Source organism: Corylus avellana, chromosome 2 (assembly GCF_965113065.1).
Source record: "Corylus avellana chromosome 2, dhCorAvel1.hap1.2, whole genome shotgun sequence".
NCBI classification, from domain to species: Eukaryota; Viridiplantae; Streptophyta; class Magnoliopsida; order Fagales; family Betulaceae; genus Corylus; species Corylus avellana.
In genome coordinates, this window is record NC_142491.1 from 16117158 (window position 1) to 16130223 (window position 13066).

The following is a 13066-nucleotide window of genomic DNA, read 5'->3' on the forward strand; positions in this document are numbered from 1 at the left end:
GGACATAGATCAAGATTAAAATGATTGAGTTATATATATATATATATATATATATATATATATATATATAAGTTTTTGGGTGGTGGGATATTCGAAGATGTTATATTATGGTCTTATTGAAAGACTCCAAGAGGTGTAAATATACCTTTAATGGGGTCTTGGTAATTGTTTCATTACTTGGAGAATTGGGTAACGGGATTGTGACTTCCACTCAAACAATCAAATGTTAAATCACCATTTATTTAAAAGCTTAAATTGATACGATGTAATACATTTAATTAATATTTTAATATTTTTTCTTTAACAAGCGAGACCTAACACACAAAATATTTAATTGCAATGAAAGGTAAATAATAAAGACATGATTTGAACGTAAAATCTTTGCTCTAATACTATATTAAATCACCGCTTATTTTAAAATTTTAAATTAATAGAAATAATTAAATCTAATAGTTTAATACGTAATACAGGTGGGGTTAGATATGACAAAATAAATTAATGGTAGCTAGCTATATATATATATATATATATATATATATAAGAGGTAGCACAAGTCTTGGTAGTCCAATATATGGCTACAAACTTTAGTTGGGAAAACCTCAGACATATGCCAAACAAAGAAAATCTTAAAATCAATGTCTGACAAGTGTTTGAGTGGGTGCACCACCTGATTACGCTTGCTGACTTTACAATTATGCCTCCAAATACGAAAGAGACTTTGAATTTTGTTTTCAAAAGACCATTTTTCAACATAATTAATTGGCCAAACCCAACCATGATTGATAAACCTCTTTATTAATTGGGACCTGGTCATTACATTAAAGATTCCAAAGAGGTTAATATCGATCTATATATCTACTTAATTAATAGACTATATAAAATATTGGATCGGGATTGATTTCAATTTGGATGCCCGACTCGTATATGAGAAAGGCCTTTGATAGGCCCTCCTTCTCGAACAGTGGGCCTATGAAGAATGAAATCGATAAGGAATTAACGATAACTTGTTTTACAATTTATGGTGATATATAAACTCATTTTAAACATCGCTAGGAGGACCCAAATATCAAAGGCCCAGTGGGCGAAAGACAACCTCAACCCAAAACATACCCGGTTGTTGGAGCCTGGCCCTGGAGGCACTTTTTCAGAATACAAATTGCCAAAAACGGCCAAATATCTGACAAATTATTCCAAATGGGTTGATGAACTTGAATCAACCTAACTCCACTGAATATCTTCTTTCTTTCTCTGCACTCTCTTTGCAGCCATGGCCCCAACTTATGTTACATTTTCTGTGCAAACAAACAGTTGCCCAGAACATGAAATACTTGATTGAATTCCATGCATGTTCCAGCAACCTTGTTTTTTTTTTTTTAATCAATTTCAGTAAATTTAACTGGATTGGGCCAGAGCTTCCGAGGACCATCCTAGTACCCATTTCTGAAGCTGGTCCATGGAGAGAAAATGCGTCCAGTCACCATCATAGTGCTACACAAAACACGTTTGAATGCAGTACCATTTCCAATGCATTAAACATGAAATGCATGATTAGTATACAAATAATTTGGAGAGAGAGAATATATATATATATATATATATATACTGAAATTGTGTATTCGAAAATTAATGGCAAATTTCCCGACCAATACAAATTTTTTAAAAAATATAATCTAAAATCATTCGCCCAAAGTTTAAGCCAACTTTTTTTGTTTGAGGTCATGTCAGCATCTCCCTTCCAAGTTCCACATGGTTTTTGTCGGTGGATGATTTCCGAATGGAGCCAGCAATGCCGGTTCCACGTCACTCTTCCTAGAAAAGAAGGCCAAGTCCCCCTCCACTCACATTTATGAGCTTCCCCCCCCCTCTCTGTCTCTCTCTCTCTCAAAAGTCTTTCCCTCCCCCCTCTCCACCGTGAGAGACTCCTACGTCTCGTCAATTTTACAATAAATGCCCTCCCCACCGCCAATTAATGACCCTCTACATATTGCCAGGCCGTCTCATTAATCACCATCGTATGCGACCCCCTCCCATTAATACCACCAGGACCCCATCACCCGCATTTTTTTTTTTCCCACCGTCACCGCCAACATCTCCGACGATCGCTTCATCTCCTCCCTCCACGTGTCCCATCTCTATCTACTCTTAACTGAATTACCTTCTGCTAAACCTCTCCGGTGACAACAGCGCCTCGGGATCCCCACACCTGAGCCGGCTCGACGAGAAAGCCGCCACTCCCGCTGCTAAAGCCGACGACCTCATGAACATCGGGCTCGTCATCGATTTGCTCCTTCTCGAAGAGCCGCCGCCGCCTCCTGAACCGCCGAACCTCGCGCTTGACTCCGACAACGGAAAGAACCCCCTCCGTCGAAGGAACGGCGACTTCATTCCTCTGTAGTACCTGAAGGAGAAAACCCTTGGTTTCCCCAACGATCCAAACGGCGACGGCCTTTTGCTCCAGAAGCTTCCTCTTCGGTACCGCCAGGGCGACGCCGTAGCGGGCTCCATCACCATCCTTTCCGACGCTAAACTCCGCTCGAATCCGAACGAGTATGACCGCTTCAACAAGAAATCCCGGCCGTTGAATCTATCCTCCGAGATAATGCTGTTGCCGTTGTTGTTCCTCATCGGAGATTGTAATTCTTCGATGCATGGCGTGATCTCTGAGACTGATCTGTGGGTATCCGGCGAGGCTTCCGTGAGCGGCTCCAGAGCAATGCTCCGTAGGAGCGTGTCGTCGAGGCTGGGCCTGATTCTGGCGGCCATCACCGGAATGAACGGAGACTCCGAACGGAATATTCCGGCGCGGCAGAGGGGGCAGTTGGCATGGGACCTGAGCCAGACATCGATGCAGTCCACGTGGAACGCGTGGAAACAGACCGGGAGCGTACGTACGTAGTCGCCGTCTTCAAATTCCCAGAGGCACACGGCGCAGTCGCGACGGTCTCTGTTGGACTTGGCGGTGTAAATGGAGAGAGGGATGGTCTTGATGACGGACTCGTCGAGGCCGTACGGGGAGTAAACGTGGAAGCCGTCGCTTGGCTCGAAGAAGGGCGAGTCGTAGGGGAGCGAGTCCAGGTCGCCGGAGGAGGACGGCAGGTAGGACCGGGCGCGACGTCGGCGGCGCCACCGTTTCCACTGCCGTAGGATCGGCGGGATGACGTGGCGAGAGATGAGGCGAGAGTAGGTCACGAGGAGGAACGCGGCGGCCACCACCACGACCATCGCGATCAACGGCGGGCTGAACTGGACCGGCAGCCTGGACGGTGGGGATGAGTGTTTGACGAAACCTACAGTGGGGGTGATAGAGGTGACGGGGGTTGGAGTTAGAGATGGAGATGGAGATGGGGCCCACGATAGAAAGTCGTTGACCGGTGGCTGAGCCGGGGCCATCATGATGATCACCACGAACACGATCGTTGATGGTGGTGCTCTGAATCTCTGCGTGACTGATGGGGTATTAGATGGGACTTGGGAGGGTTTCGTTGTGGTTCGCGAGGGTTTAATGCTGGAGGGTTGACTGTTTTGTCCGGTCTTCCACTCCATTTGTCGACGGGCTTGTGGGCGGGCGACACGTCAACGTTGGTGAATTTAAGGCGCCCAATTTTGATCAGGTGCGGATGTGTGTATCCGTGAGATCCGAGCACACTGGTTTGAAACATGGCCACGTCATAAGTGAATCCACCCAATGGGTATTGCGTGGTATGTGGTGGGTGTTAGGGTGAGTCGCGGCTGGACCGGCGATACTTTTGCATGCTTCAGTGGAAACGTGTTTCAGTGTTTGAGAGGTCCCTCTCTCGGACAGTCAATCTACAGAGAGAGTAATTAGTTATTATTTCCTTATGGGCATTGAAATGTCATCACCATAATGCAGAGTACAATTAATGGACAAGTCAAAAGTGGGATATTCAAGTTGGCGTAATGAATGATGTGAGCCGATATGGACGCTATGAATATAATTCAAACTCAAACTACTGGTTTTTCTTTTTTAAATTTTATTGTATTCAACCAAACTAAATAATCAAAATGAACAATGAAAACAGGTGAAAGACTTCTTGATTTCTCACATGGCCGGAGTCGCTAAATGAGCCGCTTTTTATCACAAAGTTTGAAAGCTTTCCTAACAAATCAATAGTAGCAAATATCCTCCCTTTAACCCATTTTCATTACCGATGTGATATCGTTACCAATGTGGTAAGTGATACGAAAACTTCTTCGTATATTAATTTGTAACAAATGTATAATAAAAACTAATAATTCTTAGAGCACTCTTTGGGATTTATGATTACTAGGGATGTCAAAAATTATCGGAAAATCAGAATTGGAACCAGAAAATCCGGGGAGCCGGATCCGGTTTTGGTTGCAAAAGAATCAAAATCTGGGGACCTTGGTTACGGTCCCGGTTTTGCGCACCCGGTAAAAATAGGGAAACTGGAACCGGGTGCATTTATATATAATAATAATTTTATATATATATATATACAAAAGAGCTAATGCCTCTATGACAGTGATTTTTCTTTGATGGCGCCAAATTATTATTTTGGCAATTTGGTATTAAGCTCACCTAGTTTAATTAATAAGGAAATAATGAATTTAAATTAATTTGATTGGGTTTTTGGGTATTTCACCTTATTTACTTTTTGAATGATAGTATAGATTTACGGTTAGTCCTTATTATTTCTTTGTCATAGTTAAATTAAGAGGGTTATTTGTGTCTTTTCATCATTTCTATTTTCCTTTTCTTTTTTTTTTTTCTTCCTCTTCATCCTCCGAGAGCCTCCTCTCTCTCCTCATTTTTTTCTTTTTCCATTTTCTTCTCTTCTCCCTCTTCTTCTCATCTTTCCTCTGTTTCTCTTCTTCCTCTCCACTTTTTGTATATGGTATGAATTTTTTTTGGCTAGTTTGCTTTTGTGTGCTTCATTTTTTGAAGATTTGCTTTTTGTGCTTAATGACTTTCTTGATGAGTTTTGTATAAGTGAGTTTGGCCGAACGGATTGATAATTTTTCAAAGGTAAATTTCTCTTTCCTTTAAACTTTGGGTATTTATCAATTTGATATTACGGTGATTAAATGGTTTTGAAATGAAACCTTATGATTTCTTCATGAGGTTTCATTTTAGAAAACAATTTTCTCATGAGGTTTAAAACAAAAAAAAAAAACAATTTTTTTTTAAAAAAAGGGGTTACCGGACCCGAAAAAATCGGAACTGGCTGGTAACCGGGACCCGGTTCTTGGTTCCGGTTTTCGAAATCTAAGAACTGGGGTGTCCCAGTTCGGGTTTCGATTTTGGCCAAAAACCGAAAAACCAAATCGGGTTGACACGCCTTGATTACAACTAACCATTCAAAGGTACCGCTAATTAGGGCCGAACCCAACTTCTCTTTACGGCAAAGGAAGGGGCTGAAAATTCAAATGGACCGTAAAAAAGGCCGGCTCGCAATGGTGTAAAAAGCCCGGCTCACTATCATTTTTGGAGCGTAGTTTCGCTTCCTCCTAAAACCCTCGAACTCGAACTCAATTAAACTCCGAGCATCATACAAAGGGAAACACAATTTAGGGTTTTACCTTTGAAAACTCAAAACTTTGCGGTTTTCCCGAGCGCGAGAGAGAGAGAGAGAGAGAGAGAGAGAAAGCAAAATGTTTCCTGGGATGTTTATGCGGAAGCCGGACAAGGCGGTGGCTCTGAAGCAGCTGCGGAGCCACGTGGCGATGTTCGGGGCATGGGTCGCCGTGATCCGTGTCACCCCCTATGTTCTTTACTACCTCACCGGTGAGAAAGACGAACTAAAGCTCGAGTTCTAGATCCCCTTCCTCTTCCAATTCCATTCTCGCTAGGTAATTACCGAATCTATATTTGTTTCTGTGATTGTTTTTTATTTTTTGAAATTTAAGTTGGGTGTTTAAATTTTATTTATTTTCAGATTATAATGGAAAGTGGGTATTCTCTATTTGTGGCGTAAGTTTAGATATTTCTCAGTTTTATGCTATTTTCTTGTTAATCCTGACGTACTTGTTTTAGTAAACTGCGTATTGGTCTTGGTTATTATTTTGTATGTCTTTTTTCTAAATCCATGAAAGAGTTTGTGGAATGTATCTATCGTGCGAATTAAGATGTTAGTGTGTGTGGTGATTGCACTGTTGTTTGTGCAAATAATAGTTTGAGAGCGATTATATGTATGTGTTGTTATCGTTCTCTTCCATTAAAAACACTACTTTGTTTGAATTTTTAATGCATGTAACATGAGGCCATAATTTGATTTCAAATGGGCTACCGTATTTTGTGCTTAATCAATTTATAAACTGAGAGAAGAAGATCATCCTGTAATTTATCACAAAATTGAAATTGAATTTTATATGGCTGGTGCAATATATAATTGCTGGAGACGATTAGTTGTGTGTTAAATTGCCTTTGAGCTGTTCACATGTTTTGGTCTTAAGCCTAGCATGCAACAGTGTCGATCACGAATTTTAATACACATACAGACTTATAATCTGAAGAAACAATTAATTAATGACTTATCACAAAAAAAGAAACAATTAATTAATTATATAAAAGTGTAGTTTGGACATAAAATGCAAGACAAACCAGAGACATACATCTTATTGCTAGAAACGCATTTTGCTAGAGCAAGGAGAATGTGAAGAATGACACAGTATTTATCAGAAAGTCTCCTGCCAATATTAGACTTGGCTGCTAGACAGGGCTGTCTCTTGACATGTAAGAAAGAAGCTACCTTGCATGATATTTTCACATGTTTTCAATTTGTAAGACATCACCTGGAAGGATATGTAAGTGCTAGAATGCTTGGGAGGCAAAGGGTGGGCTCTAAGATTAGAGGTAGAAGGGAGCTGTTAAACCTAGAATGTTCCATTAACTATGACTCTGCATGTACGTCCTTTAGGCGTGGGAAAGGCAAGGCTCACGTGCTGTAGTGTTGAGTGCTTCATGTGGGTTCTATGTTAGAGGGCTTTTGGTGTTTTGTGGGTTTTGGGTTGGTGGGCTTGTCAGGTTGTTTTCTTTGGGTTTTTGTTAGGTATTTCCTGTGTATACTGCATGTGTACTTAGGGATATTTTACACTGTTTTAGTAAAATTTTCATTACTTATCCAAAAAAAAAAAAAAAAAAGATGTATATCTTATTGTTAAAAACGCATTGTGCTAGAGGCGGAGCAAAAAGAATGTGAAAGAACATGACTATGAAAGGGCCTCTTCTGTTTTTCAGGTTGCTGATTTGCAAGTCTATATGGAAAGACTGAGTTCCCCTTATCATACGTTTTTTTTTTTTTTTTTTTAACTTATATGATAGAGATCTCCAATTTACCTGTATCAAATCTGTGTTTTTCTAAACTTACCTTTGAAATAGTCTCTTCTGTTATATGTCTTCTTTTGAATCCTCCAGTGCTTCTCATGCCTCAAGTTTATGATTTTTTAACTAGTTCATGGTTCACCCTCAGGAACCATTGCTTAGTTGTGTAAATTTTTTTAGTTGTTAATTTGTGTACGTTAAGAGGGTGGCGATGGTGTCAATCTGTATGTGAAGCACGCCATCTCACCAGCTATTAGTCTCCTGAAGTTGGCGTACTAAGATTTCAGAACTTTTGCATCATGATTTAAGCTTTCAAAGATATTTACTTATATTTTAACATTTGAGATTTTGTTTGTATCGTCTGTTGAACCACATCTTTTTTTTGTTCTTCCTATCTTGTCAGAAACTGTTCATTTACTATTTTTCTGCTCCTTTTCTGTATTGCAGTGTGACTGGGAGGACAGGAATTGACATGATGGAGAAGCTTTTCTGTGCTCTTGATTTTGTTGTTTTCTTCTTTTTATCCTGGAATATTCTTAGGCCAGAGTGTCCTTCATTAGATCATGTTTCTTGAAGCTTATCTATTATAATTAAGGCGAAAACTTGGTTCATGTTATCTTGTGGATAATATTTTACAAGTACTTGTTATTTGGTGATAGCAATGTTTAATTTGACTTATTGACAGGGATATTTAACTGTTTAATTATGTTCTCTAACAGGGCTCTGCCCCACCTGGGACCAGCTTCTTAACTAGTTTTTTTTATTTTTTCATCTAATCTATATGTAATTTGGTTGAGGGTATTGTAGCAAAATGCCAATTTTGGCTGATCATAACCATGCAGATAAATGTAGGGATTTCTTTGAATTATTTCACCTAATACTCAGGTGGCATTTGAATCACATAATCCAATATTTCTTTAGGCATTCACATGCCTATAAATAAATACAACTATTTTCACGTTTGGGAATGATTAAGAATTTGATAAGATTGTTTGGAATACGAGATTCTCATGTTTGATTTATTTGTAACATTTTTTCAATATTCAAATTTGAAGACTGGATGAACATTCTTGTCATTTTTTGTTTTTTTTTTTCAAAGAACACATTCCGAAGCCAACAGAATGTGGATTTTCACCTCTCTAAAAGGATATCCGCGTTCCCAACAAAAGGCACTTAAAGAGGAAATACACATTACTTTGAAAATATGGATTACCTCAGCTTAACTATAAACAAAGACTAGAGAGAAACAGATATAAGCAATTTTTCTTCTTACTAGAGAGTAGAGAACCTTGCTGTGATACCACATACAATTTTCCAAGTGGAAAAGATTGTGGTTAGATTTGTTTTGTGTACAGCAGCTCTGCATTCTAGCGTTATGGTAGTGTTAATGGCTGTCAAACCATGTCCAATGATCCCATTAGGAGTGTTGTTAGCACATGAAGGCTTATGTGTTTAGGACTAATAATGCGAGTGCATAATTTTGTACAGATTTCGTTCGAGTGCAATTAGTTGTTTGGACACTTGCTCAAACAAATGGGACTCTGATGACCTTCTACATGAACTGCTCGTATTGTATGGAATACAAGTAGCTCGAGTCAATTTTCATCTCTTACATAGAGTTTTGTGATGTTTTTCTATTTTTCGATGTGGAGAATTGTTTTACTCAAATTCCATTTTCAGTCACAACCAACCTAACCTCATTAACTTATCAAGGCATCAACTGCCGGAATATGTTTTCATGCTAAAGTCCTTAAGTTACATGCGTATAAATACATTTATCTTAGTAGTTTCTCATATTTGGATTTCGTCTTTGCCATTTGCTTTGCAAATTTTTTTTCTTGAGCTCAATTGCATATTTCAAAAAATTTCTAAGTATTTGCAAGAAGCAAAGTGTGGATATTTCCTCACAATGACTTTCTTGTCTGAAGTATTTATATTATCTAGTGAAAATCTTTTTTTTTTTTTTTTTTTTTTTCATGAGCTAATTGTGGAATACTAAATTTTCATTATCTAAGGAGCCTAATCATAGAGTTTGTAACTTCATTATCTGTTGGGTGGTTGGGGGGCAACTCTATGAAACATTGAAATTTCACTTTCTCATTAACATGAATGGGAGGAGTAATGCTACAGGTCCCTCTTGTGTTCCTCCAAGAATGATGTGGTTATTGAAATCATCATTGAGTTTATGATTGATCATTATTGAATTTTGATCAAATTATGATTTTAATAACCACATCATTCTTTGATGGACTCAAGAAGAACACAAGAAGGACTTTTAGAATTACTTTGGATGAGAGTCTTTGAGGGTATGACACGTGGCAGGTCCACAACCCTCCCTTTAAAGCATTGGACTATGTTTTTCTTCTGGTCATTTTATGCATTCATTGACCAAGATCATAGAGCTCGACATTAAATAATATTACTCTTCATTTTTTTCATGTATATCATGTATAGTCTATTAAATAACAATGAATTAAGAACTTATTACATTTCATTTCAATTGTAAGAGAGTAGGACACCGTAAACTGAATAGCTTCAAAAAAAAAAAAAAAAGAAAAAAAAAAAAGAAAAAAGAAAAAAGAAAAACTTTAACAACCATGGCCATGGCCCATGGGGCATGGGGGCACAAAGATTGCAAGGTTTATTTATTTATATTTATTTATTTGGTATGAGATTGCAAATTGAAAAAGCATGAGCCAACTCATTCCTAAATTCCAGCCAAAAAAATCTCTCCAATCAGGCTTGCGCGCTAAAAACTTGCGACCCTGTTAGGAAGAAAAACCAAGTATTAGTCCGCATAATCAAAGCGACATCATCATTATTCAATTAGCACAAACACAAGCTTTACGCCGGCGAAAATTCCCTCCCACCGGAGAACTCGCCGGAGAACAACTACTGACTCTGTGTGTGTAAGAAAGAAAGGTCTCCGTTGCCGTAGAGTAATGGGTTGGCTATGTTTGAGAACTGGAACACTAAGATGAGCGTACGCAAGGAAAGAATAAGAGGCCATGGATGAGGTTCCTGGCTCAGTGGGGACCAGCGCCAGCTTCTCTTTGAGATTGGGCCAGACCATATTTTCCTCTGCCTCTCTTCTTTTCATGTCTTTGGGCGTTGATTTCTACAGCTACACTGCTTTCTGGTAATTCTTTATTTCTTCTCTCTTGCTTCTTTAATGGGTGCCTCTTTATTTGTGGGGTTTTCTTTTCTTTCTTTTTTTCCCCTAATAAATTGATGAACCCTACCTACCTGGGGTAAATGGTTGCTACCTTTTGGAAGAAGAATTGAGAGAGGGATTACTTATATTTTCTAAATGCTTGATCTTGCTCTTCTAAAGTAGGATGAATTGAATGGTGCCATTTATTTCCTGTCTTCCAGAATCCCCAGAATCATATAAACTGTATTCATATTTTGGGTGTTGCTCAATATCTTTGTCAAAGTTCTAAAAAAGACATCATTTTCTTTCTGTTTCTAATTTTGAGGCTGATCAATCTAGGTCATTACACAAAATTCTGTAACATAGGAAACTTTCCACTGCCAAAAGACATTACTTTCCACAAGAAATTTGGAACCGTTGGATTGGCCATATCTGTAAGCAGGGCATATTCAAATGCTTAGCTTAGGCATGGAGGTCTTGGTAAGGAGTGGTTCTCCTTACTCTTAGTATAGTGCTAATTTGAGTTTACTACGATAATGCTTTCATTGGCTTCTGTCGGATCCTTTTGTGAGCACCCACTACTGGCTTAGAATTTTCAAATCTGCAAGCCAACATGGTTGACGGTTCTTCCATTTAGATTCAATGGTATGAGATGAATGCCTTAGAGGTTTCTGTAGTTCAATTCTCACTCTCTGCCCCTCGTTTCATGTCTCCAGTCCCATTATCACATTTCATTAAATTCAGAATTTAAATAAATAAAAATTCAGCTAGAATGGCCTAACTATCTATGATACCTTGTTGTCAAAGCAAAGAACAGGGTCTTAAAAAAACTGAGAGAAATAATTAATAAACTACAGGCACTTGACAATATGACAAGCATTTTAAACTATAGGGGGACGTGAAAAGAACAGCAAGGGGGAATGTAGTATGTTTTGTTAAATCACTACTTATCCAAAAAGCTTAAGACGGTAGAAAGAGGTTGCTCAAACTCCTCCTTAGTAAGTGAGGTCCAAAATGTGAAATATTTAATTGAAATGAGAGGTAAATAACATAGGCATGGTTTGAACTTAGGACCCCTGTGCTGATAGCATGTTAAATCACTACTTATACCCTAAAATGCTTAACCGGATAGAAAGATGTGAATTTAATAATTTAATTTATATTAGAACATTGTGGAGCAGTGCACTGCCAATTCTTTTTTCCTTGGTTTCTTCCATTCTTGGTTTATCCTCATCAAATATACTAATGTTGCTTACAGCTACTTGGTGACAACCATGGGTTTGGTTATACCTTGGAGTTTCACTTTGGCCTTGGTGGATGGATACTCTGTTCTGGTTAAATGCCCTATTCGGCAGCCGGGAATACTGCTGATCATTGTTGTAGGAGATTGGGTATGCATCATTTGAGTTATTTGCAGCTGATAAGGATAGAAATCTTTATGATAAATGATGATTTTGTTTAAGATAGAAAGAAAACACAAAAGTTATGTGGTTCAGCATATGATTTACGTGATTAAAGCCTTATAAGCTACGTCTTTTCTTAATATTTGATTTGAGTAGATGCATCTATCTATTTATAAAGCTTTGCAGGTGATTTGAATCATTTTAAATACAAACAATTCTCTTGCATAAGGTAACTAAATTTCTTAATTTAGGGTAATCAAATCATCATTTATCACAAACAATTTCTATCCTGATTAGCAACCACAGATAGAGTTGTTGGCAACCATTTGTACTAATTCAATATATTTCATAATAGGTATTGTCCATTCTCACTCTGGCTGCAGCTTCCTCAACAGCTAGTGTTGTGGACCTTCTGCTCAACTCTAATGGGTCAAATTGTCCTCCGAAGCTTTGCAGCAGATATAATATATCATCTGCCATGGCTATCTTGTCATGGTTTCTGTCCTTGGCTTCTGCTCTATTCAATCTTTGGTTACTTCCCTCCTTGTGATTCTTATTTGGATTTTGGCTATATCCTATGTTACAGAATTTTGTGGCCAGGATCTGAATCTTGTACATTAATAGTGTTCAAATTTTAATATATGAAGGCTTTCAGTCACACAAATACAAAATTGTAAAATGTTGTTTGTTGTTAGAATATAATTTAAATGATTAAACCTACAATTTCTTATTAGTTTAAACTTTTGTGATAAATGAGTTTAAATATTGTCTTCATCATTCACTCCCATTTAAGTTAAAAATTTCACGTTTTAGGTCTTTCTTGTTGAAGGAATTGTTAGAATATAATTTAAATGGTTATCCGCCATCAAACGACATTGTAGAATCAACCTCACTACATAATTTTGCAAAAGCATACTGATCACATGCAGAATCCACACAAAAAGATGTATGCATAGAATAAAAATAAATAAATAAATAAAGGCAAAAAAAAAAAAAAAGAAGAGAATTTGAGACAGAGATGTAGAGAGAATAAACCATTGTTTGTGTTATTGACGGGATAAAATTAACTAATTAAGTTGCTTTCTTCTTATCTGCCTTCAAGTTTATCGTGGTTACCACTTATATTCGAACTCATATTGGCCACTCCAAGTATTGAACATCTTGAGCCATCCAGTAGCAATCTGAGTAGCGACAATAGTTATGGAG

The 13066-nt window shown here is 38.1% G+C and overlaps 3 protein-coding genes across 3 annotated transcripts; 2 read left to right on the forward strand and 1 right to left on the reverse strand.

Moving 5' to 3' along the window:
- Positions 1-1586: 1586 nt before the first annotated feature.
- On the reverse strand, positions 1587-3965 carry LOC132185255 (RING/U-box superfamily protein). The gene has a single exon (XM_059599053.2). The coding sequence runs from the start codon at positions 3541-3543 to the stop codon at positions 2152-2154; it is 1392 nt and encodes a 463-aa protein (XP_059455036.2). The 5' UTR covers positions 3544-3965; the 3' UTR covers positions 1587-2151.
- Positions 3966-5501: 1536 nt separating this feature from the next.
- Positions 5502-8021, forward strand: TOM6 (translocase of the outer mitochondrial membrane 6). Its single transcript, XM_088513657.1, has 2 exons — positions 5502-5832; positions 7751-8021. Exon 1 carries the CDS (start codon positions 5635-5637, stop codon positions 5797-5799), a length of 165 nt encoding a protein of 54 aa, XP_088369783.1. The 5' UTR covers positions 5502-5634; the 3' UTR covers positions 5800-5832; positions 7751-8021.
- A 1985-nt stretch (positions 8022-10006) lies between these two features.
- LOC132192016 (CASP-like protein 5C1) lies at positions 10007-12811 on the forward strand. Its single transcript, XM_059607197.2, has 3 exons — positions 10007-10442; positions 11716-11848; positions 12216-12811. The coding sequence occupies exons 1-3, from the start codon at positions 10312-10314 to the stop codon at positions 12408-12410; spliced, it is 459 nt and encodes a 152-aa protein (XP_059463180.1). The 5' UTR covers positions 10007-10311; the 3' UTR covers positions 12411-12811.
- The last annotated feature ends 255 nt before the right edge of the window (positions 12812-13066 follow it).

Excerpts from the sequence above, each read along its gene's own strand:
- LOC132185255 (XM_059599053.2), bottom strand. The coding sequence starts at position 3,543 with ATGGAGTGGAAGACCGGACAAAACAGTCAACCCTCCAGCATTAAACCC.
- TOM6 (XM_088513657.1), top strand. The coding sequence starts at position 5,635 with ATGTTTCCTGGGATGTTTATGCGGAAGCCGGACAAGGCGGTGGCTCTG.
- LOC132192016 (XM_059607197.2), top strand. The coding sequence starts at position 10,312 with ATGGATGAGGTTCCTGGCTCAGTGGGGACCAGCGCCAGCTTCTCTTTG. Across the intron at positions 10,443-11,715 it reads TACAGCTACACTGCTTTCTG|CTACTTGGTGACAACCATGG; the intron begins GTAATTCTTTAT and ends TGTTGCTTACAG. Across the intron at positions 11,849-12,215 it reads TCATTGTTGTAGGAGATTGG|GTATTGTCCATTCTCACTCT; the intron begins GTATGCATCATT and ends ATTTCATAATAG.